General features: G+C 38.7%; 2 protein-coding genes across 4 annotated transcripts in view; both read right to left on the reverse strand.

Moving 5' to 3' along the window:
• Positions 1-15,529, reverse strand: part of Moe (moesin) — a 46,509-nt gene extending 30,980 nt beyond the window's left edge. Inside the window, exons 1-2 of one of the 2 annotated variants that reach the window (XM_087355217.1) lie at positions 15,395-15,529; positions 14,150-14,207 (exon numbers count right to left, since the gene is read on the reverse strand). In XM_087355217.1, coding sequence (XP_087211343.1) covers positions 14,150-14,161 — 12 coding nt within the window. In that variant the 5' untranslated portion in view covers positions 14,162-14,207; positions 15,395-15,529. Of the gene's footprint in view, positions 1-978; positions 1,136-14,149; positions 14,208-15,394 lie in introns of those variants that run through there. The other variant, XM_087355216.1, reaches the window with a different exon arrangement.
• Positions 15,530-17,873: 2,344 nt separating this feature from the next.
• LOC110838039 (uncharacterized) lies at positions 17,874-21,053 on the reverse strand. Of its 2 annotated transcripts, none has more exons than XM_087355272.1 (3): positions 20,769-21,053; positions 19,946-20,098; positions 17,874-19,455 (listed from the first exon to the last, which is right to left on the reverse strand). In XM_087355272.1, exons 1-3 carry the CDS (start codon positions 20,943-20,945, stop codon positions 18,442-18,444), a joined length of 1,344 nt encoding a protein of 447 aa, XP_087211398.1. In that variant the 5' UTR covers positions 20,946-21,053; the 3' UTR covers positions 17,874-18,441. The 2 variants fall into 2 exon arrangements, with proteins under 2 accessions (XP_087211398.1, XP_021936507.2); XM_022080815.2 differs by having other exon boundaries at positions 19,937-20,098; positions 20,769-21,052.
• Between the last annotated feature and the right edge of the window lie 731 nt (positions 21,054-21,784).

The raw sequence follows: 21,784 nt of genomic DNA on the forward strand, positions 1-21,784 counted from the left end.
CTTAAAACACAGCTTATCTTCTTGTAACGTGTAGTTTGGTAAATATTGACTGAGGCTTCAGGAGCCAGTAAGCTCTTCAGAAACCTTAGGTAAATATCTACCAGCCTAGACGGCCCAACTTCATTTCGGTCTTCCAAATACCTAGATAATAATTTAGGATAAAATCAGCCCTCATCCGGCACTGGGGAATAATCAACGATACCCGAGGTTAAAGACGCGATGCAGAAATTATAATTCTGTTCTTGTTGAACCAAACTGCTAATTCAACTACCACTACTAGCTTGAAAGCACTGGTTATGTCATGTCCGTATAGTTTGGGTGGGGCAAACTGTTTTCTTGGCTGTGGTGCTAACCGAACTTGAACATTTCTGTACATGATCTGAAATTTAACAAACACAATACATGGATGACATTTCCTCTTCCTAGTTATCAAAAGTTGCGTTATCGTGCTAGTTATCAATTATCATAACTTTACGTTCTAAGATAATACGTATCAGACCTAAATGATATGAAATCACTATTAACGGATATCTGTCCCAGGTGATTACGAATCAATATCACAATCATTCCAATCCATAGGTGTCACAACATGACTTGAAAACGTCACTACAGCTCCGAAATTTTGACCAAAATTGCTCTTATTGAAATCGATGTCAATAAAAATGCAATTTTCATGTACATAATCTTGAAAACCTTCACGCCATGTAAAGTCTTAAAAGGTAATTCGTACCGTTAACAACTTAAATCCAATGGCTTGTCTCCTGGTCTGTAGGGTAATGCAGTCTGGCATTCAAACATCACGCAACGTTTTACCTTCCATTATTAATATCAGAGATTCGAATTTCTGAAAATGTTTCGTTTCCAATAGAATTTCTTATAACACGAAAACAGAACACAGACCCCGCAACTTCAAGTTTCCAAACATTTTCTCGACACTGAAGAAACTAACCACCAGTATGTTAACAATGGAAAGCTTACCAATTTGCCTCCGGCCACCATCTTGAAAGCTTCCTTGCTTTACAGACTAATACCACGACTTCACACTGCAGAAATGAACGCTCCTCACTGAACGACAAACCAGCCTTTACAAAAGAACAGACATTCAGAAGACTGGATATGACGTAGTCTTCGTACATCTGCCAGTCAGGAGCCGGTTTGACGACCTTGGGGGTCTGACTATGCGCACTCGTTCCTTGACCAATAACAACCGACACATTCAAAGCCATCCACCAATGAAACTAAACAAGACTAAAAAAAGTGCTCAACTCCCTTTACAAACATTCAAATTGAACCGCCAAAGTTCCACCTGTCCGACGCCAAGTGCAGTGTTGCAGAACAATTGAAAGCACATGTCCAAAACACCTGTTCAATACGGAGATACCCGAAGCCAACTCATGGATTTGCATATCTTATCCTCTTAACGCCAGATTCTTGAAAACAAAACTAAACTCATACTAGATATCTCATTCCAAGCAACAGAATCTCTCTTCACAAACCAACGCCTATCAACTAGCCTTCATGGAGCACGAAGGTTCACAAGAGGATGGGAGAGCCATCTCGCGAAACGTAGTGGACTGAAGCAGCACAATGGCGACCAAAAAAGTAAAAAAAAATATTAAACCGGTTATGTTTATAAGATCCCACCATAGACTCCTACCCTGAATCACATGAATTCGACCTCACCTCACAACCCAAATTTACATTTTAGTCCATTTTAATATTATTCTCCCACCTATGCCTTCCTAACAAAATTTCTTGCAAATTTCTCAGTCCTTCCACACGTGCTACTTGCCTCTCCAACCCCAACACTATCTGACAAAGTGCACATTATAAAGCCCCGATTATGCCTTTTCTCCGTCTTCCTGTTCTCAAACATCTCTACGCGTGTTAGCAGCAAAGACGAGAAATTCTCCATCTTTTATTAAGCCCGTGTACACAAACAGACGACTAAAGGCTACAGCACACATTTTTATTTTTTTTTTGCTACGACTTAATTTTGGATGCTGTCTCATTATTTGTCACCAGGCTCCGGGTGTCACCGGATACCAATCTTTGATTATTCTTCCACCTCCAACAAAAACTCTTTCAGACGTTCGAATTGAGGCTTATATATCTGCCGTCAGTCGTTCGTGTGTGTAGGTTTGCACAAGAGGAAAAAATAGATGACATTACGCATTAGAACTATTCAAACAGTGGCCTAAGTATTTGCTCTTACAGTTTCACACGGATATTTAAGCTTTAATTTGTTTCGTAATTCAAGCAGCATAAGATTCATCTCACGACTCTGACGGAAGAACCGATCAACGAAATGCCGCGAATGGATTTTAAAAAAAATACGATCCACACGTTCTTAATCAAGCATTAATTAACCCTCCATTCGAGCGGTTAGTTTAGTTTCTCGGGGGGGGGGGGGTATGATTGCTAGTCAAGAGGTTCGCCGACGTTTCAGAGGTACTTGCTGCCTCCATTATCGTCTTGATGATGGCAGCAGCAAGAACCTCTGAAACGCCTGTTAACGCTTCCAGACTACGCGACACTACAACCCAGAACAAAACAATAAGCTTCCTCGGCTTGAGGTTCTCACGGCGGGGAAGATGTGAATCTTGTGGTCTTCCGCGTTGGAATACCACCTCAAAGTTTCCTTCCATACGACTTCCGCGCAATAAGTGCACTACCCCCCCCCCCCCCCCATTCACAGCCGTACAGTACAATTCATAATTACGCTTAGTACGAGGAGAAAAGGAAACCAATTACCTCTGCGTTCTGTATTCGACGCATTCCCAACCAACATTACATTAACTACATATCACGTTTTCATAAAACCCAATATTGATCATAATCAAATACTTGTTACCACTACTACCATGGCGTAACAGCCCAAAATCGAGCCCTAGCCTCCTCTATCTTCTTCCTCCAATCCTCTCTATCCAACGCTATCCTTCTCCAAGCTGCTGTTCCAAGGAGATCTCAGGAGTCAGTCGTCCCTGCATCCAGCCATCTACCTTTAGGTCTTCCCACTGGCCTTCTCCCATATATTGTTCCTTCCAATATTTTTTGGGGTATCCTATACTCTTCCATCTTGTAGACATGTCCAGCAATGTCTTAAACAAACTTTACTCAATTGTAAAGCATGTATGAAGAAAATATTTAAAATAAAGCCAATATATAAACTTACTTTCCGTATAGACGTATTTACGTCAAATTCTCCGGAACCATGGTTCCACTGACAACTTTTTAACTAGAGGTATATTGGCAACACTGGTACAGCAAATTTATCTTTTTATCCACTCTCTAGACACCACCTCAACCTCAGATATACCATTGCATCCGGCGATACGGCGCTGAACAAAGCCAGAACGCTGAACGGAACCAAGTGGAAAGAATTCAAACCCAACTATTTGCACAATTGGCTGGGGCCAAAGTGTCGAAATCTAATCAGCACGTCAAACATCACGCGACTATTGGCGTATTCAAGTGATTTAACGGCAGATTTTCAACAGTCGGTTACAGTGAAAGGAAAGTTAAAGGTGGAGGTTAAAATGCGAATAGGTAAGGACTCGGAAGGAGATGCCCAAGGCCTGTTCGAAGACATTAGCCTGAAGAAAACCAAGGTCAACCAGGAAATATTTAAATTCATGACCGGAGAAAACTTCTGTTTAATGTTGGTTTTCCCCCAGACACTGGGCTGGGCATGTAGCGCGCATGGATGGGACAAGAGGTGTGCACCGGGTACTGGTTGGGAAGCCTGAGGGGAAGAGACCTCTCGGGAGACCTAGACGTAGATGGGAGGATAATCTCTATGGGAGATAGGAGTTGAAGGAGACTGGATTTTGTTGGCCCAGGACAGGGTCCGGTGGAGGGCTTTGGTTAATTCGGTGATGAACCTTCGGGTTCGGTAAGCCATCTAGTTAGTTAGTTAGTTAGTTTCCCCCAGACACGCTGTGTCCACGTTTACTTTATAGTCAGACTTGTTAAAATTCACTGAACTGATCAAATTTTTTTAAAAAAAAAAACGTTATAGCGGTTTCATTAAATTATTTTATACAATTTAATTCCAACACATGGCCGAGTTGCAAACACATTAACCTGGAAATTAAACTCAGCTACTGCTTTAAAACGGTTTTAGGCAAAACTGGCCAAGCGAAAAAGTTGTTTCACTTCGTTCTGGAAACCCAATTTTACGTTAACAAAAGCTGCAAGCATGAAATGCCCAAGAAGTTGCAAATATAAGGTAAGAAATGTACATTTATGAATCAGAGACTACATGACAATGTAGTCTTCATTAATCGCAATAAATTAGTGCATTCTCACAAGAGCATGCACAGGAAACACAACGCTCATCACAGCGTCGGCTTCATCTCCGTAAGCAGGATGCGATACCGTATCACGACGGTAGTTCAAGGTCACGAAGGAGAAATCTGGGTCACTGTTCAGATCTGGAACCAAACACGAATGCCTGCCACTCGGCGTACAGAATACACGGAATTCGTAATTTTCTCCATTCATTTCATAAACGATGAGAGGTAAATGGAAAATACAAACTGGAGTTGATACAAGGCTTCAAAGAATCTCTAAAGGCGATTGCAGTTGTTATTACATAAGCCTAATTATATAGCATGACAAACGCAAATTGGATGGTATGTGACAGAAGGTACAGCCCGGCACTTACCTGAAGGGACTGAAGAAAATCATAGAAACACTCTTGCGGAGATAGGTTAGCTTAATTTTCGAACCCAGGGCCTTACCAAGGAGAGCTCGACTTTCGGTGACAATATTTAAGTTAGAAATTCGTCCACGCATCGTAAACCCCCAAAATAAAGACAGAAAATAACTGTAACCACTGAAGATGGCTGTCTTCTCGTTTGTCGCAAAAGTTTACAGATGTTTCAAAGGTGCTTGCTGCCTCCATTATCAGGACGACACATCACCTCTGAAATGACGGCAAACGTGTGCCAACCTACACGGCGCAACAACCCAGAAGACAGCCATCTTCATATTCGCCGTCATGAGATTCATTTAAATAAATAGACTATATAAACTATATCCAAAAATGTTTTAAATAAAAGCTGTAGTCTTACTAAGATCTGTGCAATATGTGAAAAATTAAAAAACTGTTGAAATTCAAGTAAAAAAAGGGGTTAAGTGAAGATGGCTGACTGGAATGTCACACCTCACACAATCTGAACGGCGTTTCAAAGACGATTTATGCTTCCATTATCAGGGTGATGAGTGATCGACCTGATGATTGAGTCCGTCACTACCACCTCTGATGGAGACACGGGTACGAAAGGAACAACGATAAAAACGAGGGGCCGGATAAATGAAAGGACAAAAGAGAGTCGGGAATTAAAATGCGAAAGAGAGTTGAATTTCAGCGCCAACTTTATGCTGGTTACCAAATAAACAATTTTTCTAGAAATTCAGGATAAGTAGCAACATGCCAGACTCGGGTGCTTTGAACACTGCCCACATCAAACAGATGACGCCTGGAACGGCTTTCAAACACGTTCGTGTCTAGAACGCATTTTACATGTCCAATGACATACATTGAGTTGCCTGTTCCGAATTGCAAAATAGCGATCCTCAAACCGAAGACTAAACATTATAAGACATCTTTATTAACAAATAAGCCCATTTTGAATTTTATAACAGAACTCCACAATGAAATGTGGGGTTTGTGTTAAGAACGTTCACGGATCGAGTCTTCTGAAGATGACTGTCTGCTGGGTTGTAGCGCCGTGTAGTCTGGTGATGAGTCGCCCTGATGATGACGGCAGGAAGAACCTCTGTAACGTTCGTAAACTTCTACCAGACTGCACGGCGCTACAACCCAGAATATAGCCATCTTCGGACTCGCCGCCGTGAAAACCCCAAATCCTACCGAATCTTCTGAAGTCTGTAGTATCTCATTTTTAGACAAATTCTGAACAATCCTTTGGGAAGGAGTCAATTCTACATCTCAACTACACGCCTGGGATTCCACCAAAATGCAGGGCAAAATCATAATAGTCTAAATCAGTGGTATTCAACCTGGGGTACGCATACCCCCGGGGGTACGTGAAGACATCTTAGGGGGTACGTGAAATTTAAAAAAAAAAATTATGATAAACACTGAATAATCAGTAATGTAATTTATTTAATTTATTTTAGATGTAGATTATATACTATGTATAACTTGAATTATACACCAACAAATTTGGGGGGGTACAAAGTTGAAGAGAAATTACATCTGGGGGGTACGCGAACAAAAAAGGTTGAATACCACTGGTCTAAATAATAAAATCTAAAATGTGGCGCAATTAAAAAAATGTCCTGACTCCGGGGTTTTACCAGGATCCTAAGATCATATTACAGAATATGCGAACCAACATGTGGCTGACATGCGCGAGGTATACAGAGGTTCAATCACACGTGAACCTACTATGAAAAGATAAAACGTCAAGAATGCAACTCTTTCAAAACACTATCAATACTCGCGATTAAAGGTGTATAAAGAAATACGACATCATCAATCATCCACAGTTCGTCCCAAACCCACATTATACTCAGTATTGTCTAAACTGCACAGAAAATTAACATGGGATTTCGTGACAAATACAGTTTCCTCAACACGATCTACTTTAGACTTTTATTGAACGTATATTGAGAAAACTAATGAACATCGAGCCGTGGCTATTAATGTTATCGTTCGTTTTGAATCAATAAAAATGTCAAGACCTCACTTCCTCCACCACGAAGTGTTAATATATCAATTAATGTCTGTCTGAAGTGCAAGCTAGAGAAAATATTGTGTTCCATGCTAGACGAATAGTTCATCCGCTACTCATGACAGGAAACACGTCAGAATTGTGATGCTACACGTACATTTCCAAACTTGTGCACATGATCACGTAACAGCGTCCCACACAACCAGTTGGCATGCTTAAAAATCTTAAACAGTTTTAATCGGTCCGCGTTATTGCGAGATACGAAATACGTGTTGTCAGAGGGAGGTTAATGATGAGTTTGCAAAAAAAAAACCTACAGACTGCCTTGAGTGCGTTTAACAACGGCAAAAAAAGTTAAAAATAAAAGATAAACTGCAAATTAAGCTGACGAAGCCAAAACCATTCCAGGAGCTTCAATTTGTCCTCAAGTAGTGAAATTTCATGTTTTCACGAAAGACTTTTAACCACCACCTGAGGTTTACGATATGGTCAGAGGGGGCTGTTTCAAAACGTGATTGCCTACAACAGCCTGAGTTGTCCACTACCCTGCACATTGCAGCGCTGGCAGTTAACAGCCACGATCAACCACAAACGTGGGACAAACACCAAAAGGCCGGTGTTTGTGAAGAGTAAATTCTAAACGGCGACGGGTCGTGTCTGAATATATGACATGGGTAAACATACAATTGCATGATAAGTTAGTTTCATCAACTGTTCTATCTAAAATCTGATAAACAAATAGCAACGACCGCGCAACACTTTCAGGGATAAAACCAGTTATGTGAAACTTCGTTCCAGATAACAGTACGTATATAAACTGATACATATGTGAACATGTAACGCGGAACTGTAAACGTAGCAACATGCCGCATCTTCCAGGACATGGACAGGAGCCAGCAGCACTGACGCCCGACGAGCGACAGACAACTCGCCCTGGGCCAGCAGAACTGCGTTTATCTTAAGTGTAATATATACTGCATAATTCCGTTTTATGAACGTTCAATATTGACGCGCATAAAAAATTAATGTAATCGTTTTCGGCAATGGGCAACGAAAATACGCAAAGCCTTGAAGAGGTTCTGGAACTCGAGAGGTTAGAAGGGCGCCAAAACCTTGTTCATCAACTTCAAAGTCAAACAGCCTCTCCCATTTTCTTTAAGCTGTGTTTTTAATGAGCAACGTTCATTTCAAATTAATGCTCATTACGTATGGCATATACTTACACTCTTGTATACCAGTTTAATATATTTTCCCCTCAGGTCACCATGCCTCTAATTACTGCCTTACAGTTACTGGAAAATTTTCGTTTAACTAACAGAGTCATAATGAAGTTCTTTCAAGGAATTCATCCCATTCGTACTCGATACGCCCCAAACTGTTCCAACACTTCAAACATCAGCAATGTTCTGCTCTATATAACACTGAATATGATGGAAACTCCAATATTTGTCAGAATTAATAGGCCTACGGGGTTCGATCCCGGACAGTGGCAGGTGGTTTTTCTTCTAGTCCCAGACCCTCCTATCCGATGGGTACCGGGGTCCTTTCCCGGGGGTAAATCCGGCCGGGGCGTGATGCTGACCACTCAACCCCATCTGGTGTCGAGGTTAAGAATGAGTAAGAGCTATATCGCCTCTCCCCCCCCCCCCAAAAAAAGCCTACATGGCGTGTAGCGGGACAGCTTTACTCTTTTTATCTTAATGATATGGAATAGCCCCACTTGTATAGAAAAGGCTCGAAAAAATACGCATCTCGATTCCTTATTTTGATACTAGACACTAAATTCCTTTGTAAAGGCATCCCTCATACGAACGTGTGTTTATATCGCGTTTATTGCATTATCAGGCCACACTTACTTGTAAACATCACATTCTTTCAATTCTGAGAGATAACCACAGTTGCAAGGTATTTTTCGTCCAAACTCCAATTTCGGATCAGCGTAAAGATTAATGTCAGATTATCGCCAAACGATTACAACTTGTCAAAAGCGAGATAACATTTTTTCTGCGATAAGTCATCGAATAAATGTAACTACCAGCAGCTTGTTATAACATTGTAATTATTTCAATATGATAAATTCGTGTGGGTACTGAAATAATTTCCGACCACTCGAATTCTTTAACAATATTATCATCATATGACACATCCACCGATCCCTGACAGGGCAAGAGGATTTTTCTATGACGCATCCATGTCAGTAACAATATTTCCCCCCCCCCCTTGATCTGTAAAGAACACACACACCAGACGGTGAAAGATACTTGGAAAGAATCCGACAGGTTAATGATTCATGTTCAGCCTTTACCTTTTCAGGTCTGCCAACTAAAACTAAATGTGTTACATTCCCCGATCACCACATACGCCTACTCCTTGAAATGATTCTAATAAAATTCCGTGTAGAGAAGAAATTACAAATCTCTTCATTTTGAAATTTGATCCAACTTGTGTTGGGCAAGGCCGTGGTCTAGGCAACACGGAGTTTTCCTCCGGGGGCTTCCCCGGTTTCTCCGTGGCATCCCATTCACACACAGAAGAAGGCAATGGCAAACCACTTCTGGATCATCTGCCAAGAACGTATATGAACAGGTCCCAGTCCGAGAAAAGGATGGAAGGATCCTCTTCATATGGACATGTCGTCAGATAGAACACTAAATAAAAAAACCTCTCAATCTGTGTTCTTCCCTTAATTTGAGAGACCGGATTTCACACCAGTAAATAACACTGGAGTGTTACTAATATCGACATTGTACAAACATTCTTCAACCAGTTCCGCGAGGAAAAAGACCATTTGCGAGGTCTTCAGAACAGTCATAAATACAGTATTGAGGACCCAGAGAATGTCAGCTGCATTCAAGGTCAAGGTTGGTTTATTTCAACAGTCGCTGTCCTTAAATTCCATCCAACTAAAAGGACCAAAATCTCAACTCCACGAAGTAATCCTTGAGCTGCTTATACTGTGCATCCAAACGCCTCCGAATGCTTTGGTGTTCCAAAGGTGGGTGGGTGGGGAGACGCTCAAAATACATGCATACATCAACCAATATCTTGGTAGCGGCAGGAGGTGCATTAGTAATCCGTAACACACTTCATTGCCTGTTACAGCTATTCCATTATGGGTCTGGTAATCAATTCATACACGTAGGAAGGTAATAACGACAAAGGTTGAGTTCGTTGCTTAATTTGTTCTTGCCACTTACAGGGAAGAAATAATTTCATCATACCTCAATCTACAAATACATTCGAGTATAAGAACTGTACAGCACGCTGTAATGCACTGTAACTTGTAATCTGAACAAGCTATGTTTCTACGGGGGCGTTTGAAACGAACTAAGAAATTCAACCACTGCACCTACGTATATATGTTTGCTGTCAATATCGTAGTAAGTCATCTGAATCCGCAGGTTTAAAATATTCCATGTCGTCAAACCTCATATACATTTTATGCTAGCTGTCGGACGGACTACAAAATCCGATTTTTTTCAATTATAAGAGCTCGATATACAATTGTACATTATTTTCGTATCAAAACTTGTATAATAAATTGGTGAAATAGCGATCTCTCCAAGAAATTTCTTATGGATCCGGTATAACTGTTTTCTTTTTAACTACACATAAATATCTGATCTGAAGGGGAAAAAAAAAGACTCCTCTGAACGTAGATGCGCTGTTTCTCCGAAACTTTCGTCACCATTCACAATACTAAGAACACGTTTTCAACGCTGTGAAAACCTTAAATCTCACATGAAGAAACTCTAGATTTTTTTGAAGAGGCAAGAGCAGAAAGAATGAGAAAGGACACAGTTGGGGGGGAGGGGTAAAAACCACTCAACGCTAACAGCTCTTCCTTCACTTAGCCCTTTAGCCTACTTTAACATTCAGTTTCCTCACAGAATATTTATGGGTTTCGTATGATTCTATGAACAAACAGCCAATTACTCTTTGTACTGAAGAAGTGTGCTTGAAGTACAGACTGAATTTTTAAATACTCTTTTCACAAGCTTCGAGCTTCAGATGGTTAACAGTTTCAGCTTTGGAAAATAATTGAAATATGGAGGTATCTAAGGATATACAGCAGTGACAGGTTCTTGTGAATGAGGTAATAAACCATCTGGTTCCATAAACGTTGGTAAATTTCTTGGGCAGATGAGAAACTACGGCCTTCTCAAGAAGGACTCTGCTTCACAAAGTTTTCCCTGCAGTCTTGTTCAGCTTTATAATAATCAGATATTCCAAATATGTGAATAAACTAGGGCAGAACGCTCCTTTCGGAGCTCCTCGGAGGGGTTGGTCAAGTTTTTAAAAAGCAACGAACCCCTTCGGGGGGGTTGGTTGCGTTTTAAAATCTTGAGTAAGACACTAAACTCGGCATTGTTGTGTTGTACTCGGCATTGTCGTGTTCCACAACAATGCCGAGTTTGTTTATACTCGGCATTGTTGATGACGTAATTTATTGACGACAACGAGGAATCACAAATTTTTATAATAGAATAGATAATTAACGTTCCAGATCCACCACACTGGCTTAGAGATCATTCTGTACAATTAATTCACTTTATAACATCAGTTAAAACTTACTGAACGCACAAAACACCTGGCACGCGTGGACTAACCATTCGCATTAGTCATAGCACACCACCTTTCAGACAATCTTGAAATGCAATAAAATGAACACATGATTACATCACGTGATACAAATACAGCACTCGTCAGTCTGTTGCTCAATATTTCACTCGATAATTGATACCACTTATTTTATCCCCATAGGTAATTGTCATTCCTCCTAGTCAAACACATGGCAGTAAATTGATTAGGCATCACACCGACACATGAAGTAAACAAAGTGCGCCGTTATTTGGAATTCACATTTCCCAAACGAGTTCCTGCCATTTACGACCAAGCTAATTAATACCTCAGTCAAGCTGTGGATTTTCTTCTCGACAAAAATCAACAATAAAGATACTGAAGTGTGCATACAAAAGTTTTATCGGAAAACCTAAAGACCTACATGTAAATGGACCATTCATGCCTTCAAACTAAAATTGTATACAGCTTTCTCAAAGCTAAAATGCGTGCTACATGCCCCACTCATATTATTCTCCTTGACTTGATTACCCTTGTAACATAAGGTAATTATGAAGTCACTTGTCGTGTAGCTTTCTCCAGTCCCTTATTACTTCAGCTCTCTTAGGTAAAATATTAACCTCAGTACCTCAAGCTGTTTTCCCTCGAATGTAGAATACAAAGTTCCATAAAAAGGGTAAAATTATTGTTTAAAAATGTCGGAACTGCAAATGGGAAGAACCGAAAGGTAGCAAGCATTCCCCGCATTCATGAATATACTTTCAATCTGTTACAGTCATTTCCAAATGTTGAAACTGCCACATTTCCTAAACGTTCATCAGCACTTTTAACACTTTCTATCATGCAATCCGGTACGAGACTAAAACATATGGGGGTATTTCATTTTCTCTACAAATGCAATAACCAATGTGACATTAACAAAATTCTGCGTGATAATTTCATTTGGAAAAAGTTATCCTCTCTCATTTTAAGTTATAACAAATAAGGCACTAATAAATGACTGATGGGAAAAAAAGAAAGAAAAAATCCTGGATATAATAATACCGCTATTTGTTGTAAAGTGCAAACCATGTGGGCACTTTTTCTTGGTTTATTTAATAACATTTTTAATTGCTTTGATTAAATCGCCTCAAATAGCAGGTTGACAGTAATTAATTAAATGGAAAAGAGTTTTGAGGTAGTATCCTGGCATTTGCTTGGAGGACAGAGGGAAAAAAAAATCTTTTTTAAAGAATGCATCCCGTTACATGTCGGTGTTGATCCTTAGGTAAACAGTCTGTCTACACAATAAGTTTTACGATTAAGGTCGCATGTGAATGTTATTTGATTCAAATACATATACAATTTAGCGTTTGTATCTATTAGTTTCGACCACTTAAAAAGAACCACCTGAAGACGACCTATTGAGGCTAAAACATGTGGAGGATTCTAATAAACACTGAGACCTTCATCAGAAAACTTGTTATGTAGATGAACTGCCAACCTAACGACAATAAAGAACCTTGGTTGGTCATGTCAAAATCTGAACCCACAACCTCCCAAGCACAAAGCAGGACTGCTAACCACTTGACGGTGATGTTCACAAACAGCATTGTGTAAATAGTCATTAGCACAACCTGGCTGGCAGACTGGCTGATTGGTAATGTAAACCATCCCCACCAAGAACAAACCAGCAAACAGAATTGTCTTGCAATTAATGCACACAACTTGTCACCTGTGGGTACATAGACCATTGGTTGAAGGTCAATAATTTAGTACCATAAATGCTATCCATGTTAACTGATGTTAGCTGACCGAGTAATTTAGTTCAAACACAGAAATGCTAATGCTGAGAGCATTGGAAAGTAATTGTCTTCCTGCCAAAATTTTTTTCCTAGATCAGATATCAAACCACATGCACAAACAGGCCTGTCTTAAAACAGCAATCAGCAAAACAAAAACGTTCATTCTGAAGACAGAATTATACAAATACTGCATAGAAAATCTTAGAAGTGCTTGGGATGAGGATGGAGAAGCTTTCCAATTTTCAACCCATTTATGGATCACAATCAACTGTGAACGCAATGAGCCTGACACAAAAATGTTACAATGTGGCAACACTTCTTTTTCTCATTTGAGAGGTCCTGGCATGAACTCAGCCCAAAAGACCAAAATCAGAATTTGCTTCAGAACTTTTAGCACAGGCACCCCATTACCAAATGTTACAAAAATCAAATATGTACTTCCAGAGAGAGAGTATCTGGATATGACCTTCTATTTTGTATTCCCATCTAGCTGATTATACATAATGGCATTAAAACTGACCAAGACTTAAGAAGACATAAAACTACTAAAATATGTGTTTTATCAAAAGGCATTCCAAACAATGTAAGCATCCATATCTGACCTGCACATCAAATCAGAAAACATCTTCAAATATTGGAGTTCAATCATAGCAAAAAATCATGTCACATGATTTCAATGTGTACTACAAGCTGACTCATGAAAGACATCATTATAATGCCACATATAAAATGCTAAACGGGAGAGTTAATAGGTTCACAGCACTGCTGAAATCTTTGAGACAACACAAAAAGGCTTCTTTTTGGGACAATGCAATCAGGAGAAGAAGAGTTTGATAAGGAACAGAACATTTACATCAGCAGCATAGACCACCTATAAATCTCAACAAAATGGTATTTTGTTAACAGGTTTTTTCCAACACGATGTCAAAAATGAGTGGATCGTCATGAAGATCAGAATGATCAATACTTTCCTGAAAAGCATAATATGACAGCATAAGCCACATGTTCTGAAGGCGAGAATTGTAATGTACCAACTTTAATATGTCATACTAAACATGAACACGGAACTGTACTCACCGACTTCGGCATTTTGAATGTATAGTGCGGGTATTTCGACCAAAGAAAAAAAATTCACCTGCAAACAGAGAGGAAAAGATTAAAAATTGTTCATGTGATTGAAAGGAAATGCAATGCTGCAATAAAATGCAAATCTTGGTTACAATGGTGCACTTCCAAGTTCTTATTCACAGTTTTACATGAACATGCAATGTAAATTTTTATCCTTATGTATCCTATTGTGGTGTTATATAAAAATGTACCTAAGCTATGGCATAATTATCTTAAGTAGCCTTAGTCTTAGAGTCATTAAAATATGGCTGCAAGACCATGTAATGTGCCTTTTAAATTTGAACATGATTCTGCTCATACAAATATCTAAACCAGTATTTTAAAAAGTTACACCTATATCCTTCCACACTGCATTTGGTTTTACATCCACTGGAGAAACAAAATATTACACTACTAACAACAAAACCACTTTCTAAATGAGAAATGAAACATCAGTGCTGTTACTGGACACATAAGTTAAAAAATGCACTATTCTTGGAAGACTTCACTGTTTTCAACATATGAAATTTCATTAGAAGCCATTTGTTTAGAAAAAGATTAAACAACAGTTACCCTCAAGACAATGGCAAATTTTCAGAAGATTATAAACTGGTTGAAGCTGGAAGTTATCATATCTTGTTTTAATGTTCCATTTCGAAGCAAGTGGTATCCCATGACACACTATTAGCAGAATTTTCTGTGTATCAACGACTGCCCCCCAAATATATATATATATATATATATAGGCAAAATACTTCGGGCAGCAGACATTGGACATGCAGAACACATGTGACCGACTACAGTTTCGATAGTCAGCTAAAACAGTTACTTTTCCTGATCTAAGTACCTTCCTTCTGAAATTTTACAAGAGACGACATGAAAAGACAAAACACGTAAAGCAACGGCAACTTCACAGGTGGCGGTGACTTTTATTGCATACTGTGGCCTAAATCCACATGTATGAGAATTCAATATTACCCACCATATTATTTAGCCGGTAACTTGAAACAATAGGTTCAACTGAAACACAGAATAATATGTTCATATCCATTTCTTCCGCATGTATTTAAAAAAGACTGAATTACAATTTAATAAAACAATTAATTTTGCGACACTAGCGCCTTTCCTTAAGCTACACGGAATATGTGAAAATGTCAGTTTCATTCTCAATTTAAAAAGCAGCAATAGAGAAATATGAATTCGATTAGTACTTACATAAACTAAAACTCCCAGACGCTATACATCCACAAAATTACATGAACAGTCAATCTTACTTTCTCATAACTCCAACACACACAAAACCGTCACGTTGACTGACACCTCATTGACAATATGGCGTCCGCCGTAAAGGGTGGGGCGTTCAACTATGGGTTCATTCATGCGCGGTAACTATGCGCACAGCGTATAAAGGCGTTTCGCGCCTTTCCAAGTTACCTACAGTCATCATTTAAAATTTGGAACTAAAGTAAATTCAATAAAAATCACCTTAATACTCTTTTCTAGTCGACATATATTACATCAATAAGTGCTAGTAGCGATAATCAGAAACTGTAACCAGATTGGAACATTTTATTATAGAAAAAGAGCTCGTGAAAGAGGTATTTCATTGCGTCCATCTAGTATTTAATTTTGTAACTGTATTGACATAGAAGTTAAAGGTATCGTATGTTAGATGGCGATACAGATACAAACAGGCCCTTACTTATTGCATCACCACTGATGGCCACTTAGGAAGAGGGTAGTTAGAAATGTATGCACAGTTTTGCTAGGAAAATGACATTATTTCAGACCAATTGGAAACAGTGGCATAAATCACACAATAGTAATACAAACTTCCCTATAATGTCCGAAGGCAGACTTTTCTGATGATTGTGAACATTAAAGTTCAGTAACGACATAACATTTCTAAACTAATCTCATCACAAAAGAGGTCAAGACATTCATTATTTCTAAATTTCTTTCTAAGTTATGTGGAGGAAAACATCATGTCTAACTAGAAAGTCATATGGACATTATATACTGTTATAATATAGGACTGCATGTTTCAAAATTTCTACATATTTACCATTCAAATCTAAGTGTATTTTAATCTTTAGATTCTTGTGTTAGGCACAAGCTCTGAGACTCTTGAGAGACATTCCACAATAAAAGAAACCTGGGTAGTATAAAAATGTGTAAATTATGTATAGATGCTAAGAAATTTGAAGTACATCCAAGGAAAATTGAATGGCTGTGGGGCGAGAAATGGAACTTCAACAGAATGTGTTAACGTCACTGTTCTGTCTGTCTTACCAGAGACTTCAGCACTCTCACAGGGCATATAATCATTGACATGATTAGTCATTATTAAGTCACCAGAAGCACAGCATGAGCATGTGTTAACCAAATCCTGTGTGGCATGAAAATCTTGGCATGTAAGTGTATACTTCTGTACTTCATCTTCGATGATACACAAATTACAACGCAGCACACAACAAAGGTTACACAATTATAATTGCAAGGGATATGATGCTGCATGATACATCAAATGACAGCATGCAAACAGCTGTCAACATCTGAAGACTTGCTAACATAGAACATGGAATGTCATGCAGTCTCCCCCCCCCCCCCCCCCCTTAAGTCTAATATGTTTCTTTAACAGCACTTCCACAGACAATGAGCATAAGCCTCAAATAGCTGCCTAGCAATGTCTGGCTGGCTGGAGCAGGCTAAAGATGTTTTTATCTGGCTGGTTCTCCTGCATTCCAAAATATGGTATACCAGTAAACTACAAAAGTAATACTTTTTGTGTTTCATTATTGAAAGTCTTTGCCAGATGAACACAGTTAACATGAACACTCTCTCCCACTGGTTGCTCAAGTCTGCTAGCCACCAGATAGACAAGTGCGACATGCAGCCATAAGGAAACTGACAGTCTATTAAGATCACTCCCTGCCTGAGTTGATCTGTAAAGTGATGGGCGTCTTGCAGTACTGCATCCCAGAACATGTCCGGTAATGCTGAACAACAATGTTGTGATGGTGTTTCCAGAATGATGATTGCTGAATAAATAGGTGTAGAACAGAGATCAGCACACATTGCCAGCTCCCATGCATTTTGATTGCTTTTCTTTAATTGTAAAGAAATGTTCACATTCTAAAATGGTAAGCAGTAGAAACACATCATACATACTATGCATCTTAGAACATCAATATCTAAGTCAAATTTTTGCAGTTCAGTGAATATTAACTTCTGATTTTCAACATAAAACAAAACTTCATGACCAAATTTAATACAAATACACACAACCAGACTGATGCAGTTCCATAAATTTATGATCCACTAGATTTACAACACTCAGTAAACAATACAATGAAGATCTATTAGTATTCATAAAAGATAATATGAAATTAACCATATTTTGTAGTCACTATAGAACGAAGATTTTGTGTTGTCAGCCTTACCTCATGAGACTTCTCTTGTTACTTCTTAACACACACACACACACACACACGTTTCCTCTGTCTGCAAACTTTTAAATTCCTAGACATGAAAATTGCTATAATGGAATCAAATATGTGCCTCAATTATAATTTTTCTCCATGCATGAAACATCATGAAAATCTTAATAAAATTCTTTGCAAGTCAATTTTCATGCTCCTAGAATAGAACAATAGAAGTTCATAGAAAATTAAGAGGCAAATCAAATAACCAATTCATGCAAATATGTTTTAATTCAAACATACATTTCAATATGACAATAATGTGAACAGATATAGTTTTTCATTTTAGAAAAGAGCTTGACTGTAGTAGTTGTGACACAGTATGTATATACCATCCCAATACGGAGAACTTTAAAACTATAAAATCTACAAGTACACTGATATAGACACAGGAAAATGCCATTAAAGTTTTTAAAAAAAAACATAAAGCTAAATATGCTTTAAGTCATAATAACTACCACATTAAAAATTAAATCTGTGGCGTAACAGCTCCAGAGAGCCAAAGCCGACTAGCTTGACTGCTGGCCTCACGTTCACATGCCTAAGCAGAGGGGAACGATCATCCAACCAGATATAGGGTGACTTGTGGTCAGCACGACAAACCCCCAGCCATTGCTAGTTTCCATGACCGGAAATAACTACCACATACAAGATGGATTTATACAACTGGAAAACATGTGGATCTTACATCTTGCAATAAAGATTTCATAATAATTGCAAAGCTATGAAAAGTTAATAGTAAATATAGCAATATTATCCAAGTGTATGAAAAGGCATTACTTATGCTGAACCGTGTTCTTGTGGTGGTTGATTTAATGGTGATTCTGAGGTATCCCCATGACGTCTCATGTGCCTTCTAAGAGATGATGAATCCGTGAAAACTTTAGGACATATAGTACAATCAAATGTTTTTCCAGTGTGTATAATTAAATGTCTGGAGAGGCCAGATGGATGGCAGAATGACTTTTCACAAAGAGGGCATTCATGAAGCTGTATTTCTGGTTGCTCATTAGTGTGCTGACGCATATGGGTACGAAGACCTTCTCGCTGTGTAAACCCTTTGCAGCAGATTTCACACTTAAATGGTTTGACTCCTGTGTGAGTCATAATGTGACGAGCAAGGATAGCTCCTTGTGAAAAGCTCTTGGCACAGTGATTGCAAGAGAAAGGGCGCTCCCCTGTGTGGGTGCGCTGATGGCGCCCAAAACTTGTCTTATTGGGAAACCACTTCTCGCACACAGGACACTCGAAACCTCGTTGTTGATTGTGAACTGATTCGTGGCGGCGCAGGTCAATTCTTTTTGCAAATCTCTTTGGACAGTTGGTGCATATGAATGGTAAACCTTGTGGAGTATAATGCTGCAGATGGCTGATGGAAGGGAGTGAACCCACAGCAGCATCACTCTGCTGCTGTCCTTGGTTCTGATCACCACTCTGAAGATTCTGGTTCTGTTTTGTAGCTACATTGGAATGTTCTGATTCAACCTGTTCATGTTTCACTGCTAACATTGTCATATTTGCGGACCGCTTGAAACTTGATTGCATGTAATTTTCAGAGGACCTTGTAGGACGTACAGCACCTTCCCTTTCATTATTTCTCTCACCCACATTTGTCTTTACATTGTAGTTTATACTCTGATCAACTGGACCACTATTTACATTATTTCTTTTATGATTTTCAAGATCTTCTCTGATATTATTTATGATTTCTTGTTCCTCTTCTTCCTGCTGTGTAAATAAATCATCTACTTCATTTGAATCTTCATCTTCATCTCCTTTAATCAGGCTTGAAGTCTGAAAAAAAGACAGGAAATTATGAGCTTCTTTGTTACAATAAATAAACCAAGTTAATTATGACTGACTTTCCTTGTAGACAGGTGTAAGATAAATCCAAAATGAAACAAGCCACTTTCAAAACAACAGAATAAGTGAAGGGTAAGGAAGGTTAAAGTTGTCCTTGTGCAACAGTATAATCACATACAGAGAGCACAGAGATTAATCTCCATGCTTTCTAGACCTTTGCACTGGAGGCAAGCGGCCAGCTTCAAACTCTGGTCGCTTTATTCCCAGCTATCCACTTCATAGGAAACAGGGTGAGCTCTAGACTCACTCACACGTCTATCAAATAAAACGTGCATGTGACTTACAACAGATAAGTAAGCAGTCACTGATACAAAGAAACCACTTCCCTCTTTGTCCACCATGTTGTGAGTAATTATGTTTAATTTGACAGACAAGTGTGTGTGGTCTTGCTTACAGTAAACTTACACTTTACCTGAGGTACCTTGGCTTGGAATTGCATTGTTTTAATATTTTTCAGACGCTGTCTCAGTCTAGCATCCGAGTTTTCACATTTCTGCTTGAATTTGTAATAACTGTCTAATTCTTCAGTACACTGTCGGCATATCTGAGATGGCAAACCATCCCCTTCAAAAACCTGGAAAAGTACTCCATATTAACCAAATGGGATCAAAAACCGCCCTGCAACACTATGTGGTGAGAAATCATTCAGTAATTTTCACTTGTCATTTCTTTAATATTTTAATTTTTCTGTGCCTGTCCTACTGTTCACTGTCACATGTCTTGAGAGTCTTATGTAACTCACAATATAAATTAAAAACACAAAATGTAAAGAAATGAAGTTCACGATCTCTTACTACGGGTCCTTTCACGTTGCTTTTTTAGTATGATCAGTGGCCATTAAAATTAAGAAATAGGAGCAGACTCACTAATACATATATAAATTGGGGGCTGCACTATATAAATTGTACCATAAACAGAATATTTTAAAACACAACAGGATTAATGCTTGATGTATACTATGAAACCTAGTCATAAATTGAAGTAATCATGTAACAAAGCCATTAATAATAAATAAAGCTACCGCCCAACCCACTGAATATATTTCTATATGTGAGGGCAACTGTCCCTGTATGTCAACAACAAAAAAAGTCAACGTTATTTTAAAAGACGGCACGTTCCGAGCACATCTGGGCATCAGAGAAATTCAAAATAGCTTTACTCAAACACACGTTAGCCTTTAATTAATACAATTCACAATACATTACAGAAGAATGTCAATATAAATACTTCGAAATTGAACCAACCTCTACTGACACACAAGCCATTATTTTCAATGGGAGAGGAACCTCATCAACAACTTCAAAAATCTGAACCTTTTCTCCTTCTTCTGATAAACATAGCCTGCATATTTCATTAAAATTCATAGACGTGTCGTCAAAATCATATCTTGGCGACTGTTTCTTGCGACTGTAAGTTTTCATTTTTGTGACACTTTCAACACCTTCCACAGAATTCAATACCGACAAAACCAACAGGGCCGATAGCTGTTTCCGAAGCTTCTTTTCCACTACCGCCCTCTACAATCGAGTTTATGCAAATAAGTTAAAAAGAAAGATAAACTACTTCAATGTTCTACAAAACATACAGTTCGTATTTAAACCACTGGTGTGTCGCTGCTGTCGGGAATGTACCTGCCCAGAAGCTACGCGGGAAGAATCGTCTGTAATGCACCTAAATAGATAGTAGTGCAAGTTATTATTTTAAAATATAATAGTTACTCAGCCTGTCAAGACATTCTTTGTTTTGCGAAACTTTAACGTTCGTTACCACCTAAAATTTCATGTTCTCACGGGAGTGAATCTGTCGACCGAGCTTTCACCCGGAAAGTTGGCAATCATCTACAAGAAGACATGGCGTCACAAACCAGACGACCCAAATCTTCATGTCCGTTACCGTGTTCACAAAAATCCCGTCATAGGCACCTCTCCTGAGCCAGTTTATCTTTTAGGAGCATGTTTTCTACAAATAGAACAAGAAGACAGAGAATCAAGAACTTTATTAAAAACCTTCCTTTAATGGCTCTTATCTTAAGAACATCAAGAATATACATTTTACTCCCTTAACCTCAGCAGGCTATCCAGACATTAAATAACATCAGGAATGCGATTGGTTTTTTATTTTTATTTCCTTACACGGACAGAGGCCAACTTTTATAATTTATTTTCTGGGTTCAAATTACGTCCAGGCGTCTTTACAGTGATTTCCACGTCTCATTTATGTTTCATATTTCTGTTGGGCGCCAAAATTTTAATAACCCCCG

Source organism: Zootermopsis nevadensis, unplaced genomic scaffold (assembly GCF_977971745.1).
Source record: "Zootermopsis nevadensis isolate Lab colony 2312 unplaced genomic scaffold, Znev_1.0 Znev_ptg000024l, whole genome shotgun sequence".
NCBI lineage: Eukaryota > Metazoa > Arthropoda > Insecta > Blattodea > Termopsidae > Zootermopsis > Zootermopsis nevadensis.

Bases quoted from the DNA above. Each gene is read 5' to 3' on its own strand.
- LOC110838039 (XM_022080815.2), bottom strand. From the start codon at position 20,945: ATGAAAACTTACAGTCGCAAGAAACAGTCGCCAAGATATGATTTTGAC. The intron at 20,099-20,768 runs GTTGGTTCAATT...GTACTTTTCCAG, and splicing joins TGGCTTGTGTGTCAGTAGAG to GTTTTTGAAGGGGATGGTTT. The intron at 19,456-19,936 runs GTAAAGTGTAAG...TCTTTTTTTCAG, and splicing joins TCCAAGCCAAGGTACCTCAG to ACTTCAAGCCTGATTAAAGG.